Genomic DNA, 701 nt, shown 5'->3' on the forward strand with positions numbered 1-701 from the left:
AGTTCTGTTAAAGATAACCTTCTAATGTAAACATGCATTAACTTTAAAACTTCTCTAGCTACTACTGAGGGACAGACTGCCCAGCCTGCCTAAGAATGCCATTTCTAAAAGTTAGGCAGAAAATTCTAACCTGTTGGAGGCTTTCTGGGCTAGATGTTGTAGTTTTGAAGCCACACACTGAAGTTTTTGTCTGATTATTTCCAATTCATGATGATAGCCAGTTCCTCCTCCGTTCATTTCGATCATTTTAGGATAGCTTGATTCCTTTGTCTCTCCCATTTTCTGCTGAAGAACCCAATTTCTGGTTCGATCATTGGTTAAACTCCAAGCGGTTGGCTAGAAATTTTGGACAGAAAAAGAAAAACGAAAATTGTACCACAAATAGCACATCACATTCTTTCTTAAGAGAACACAATTACTGTTTATATTCCAAATAAACTTCTATAGATTTTTAAATGATTGTACATCATTTAATCCAGTATCAAAATTATATGATCACAGGACTGCAATATTCTTCTAAAAGATATTTTAAAACAAAATGTCAATTTACCTCATTAAGATTCTGATACAGAATTCTTCTACTTTCTCGTTCTTCTTCTCGTTCTAGTTCTTGCTTCTGGAATTCCTGCATAATTCCTTGCAGTCGTTTTCCTTCCAGGTCTAGCTTATAAACTTGCTGCCTTTTTTGTCAAGTACTGAAA

General features: G+C 35.0%; 1 protein-coding gene across 1 annotated transcript; it reads right to left on the reverse strand.

Moving 5' to 3' along the window:
* Window positions 1-57: 57 nt before the first annotated feature.
* Window positions 58-679, reverse strand: LOC104982601 (A-kinase anchor protein 9-like). The gene is made up of 2 exons (XM_010832066.1): window positions 551-679; window positions 58-336 (listed from the first exon to the last, which is right to left on the reverse strand). Exons 1-2 carry the CDS (start codon window positions 629-631, stop codon window positions 112-114), a joined length of 306 nt encoding a protein of 101 aa, XP_010830368.1. The 5' UTR covers window positions 632-679; the 3' UTR covers window positions 58-111.
* Between the last annotated feature and the right edge of the window lie 22 nt (window positions 680-701).

Source organism: Bison bison, unplaced genomic scaffold, assembly GCF_000754665.1.
Source record: "Bison bison bison isolate TAMUID 2011002044 unplaced genomic scaffold, Bison_UMD1.0 scf7180017616786, whole genome shotgun sequence".
Lineage (NCBI taxonomy): Eukaryota > Metazoa > Chordata > Mammalia > Artiodactyla > Bovidae > Bison > Bison bison.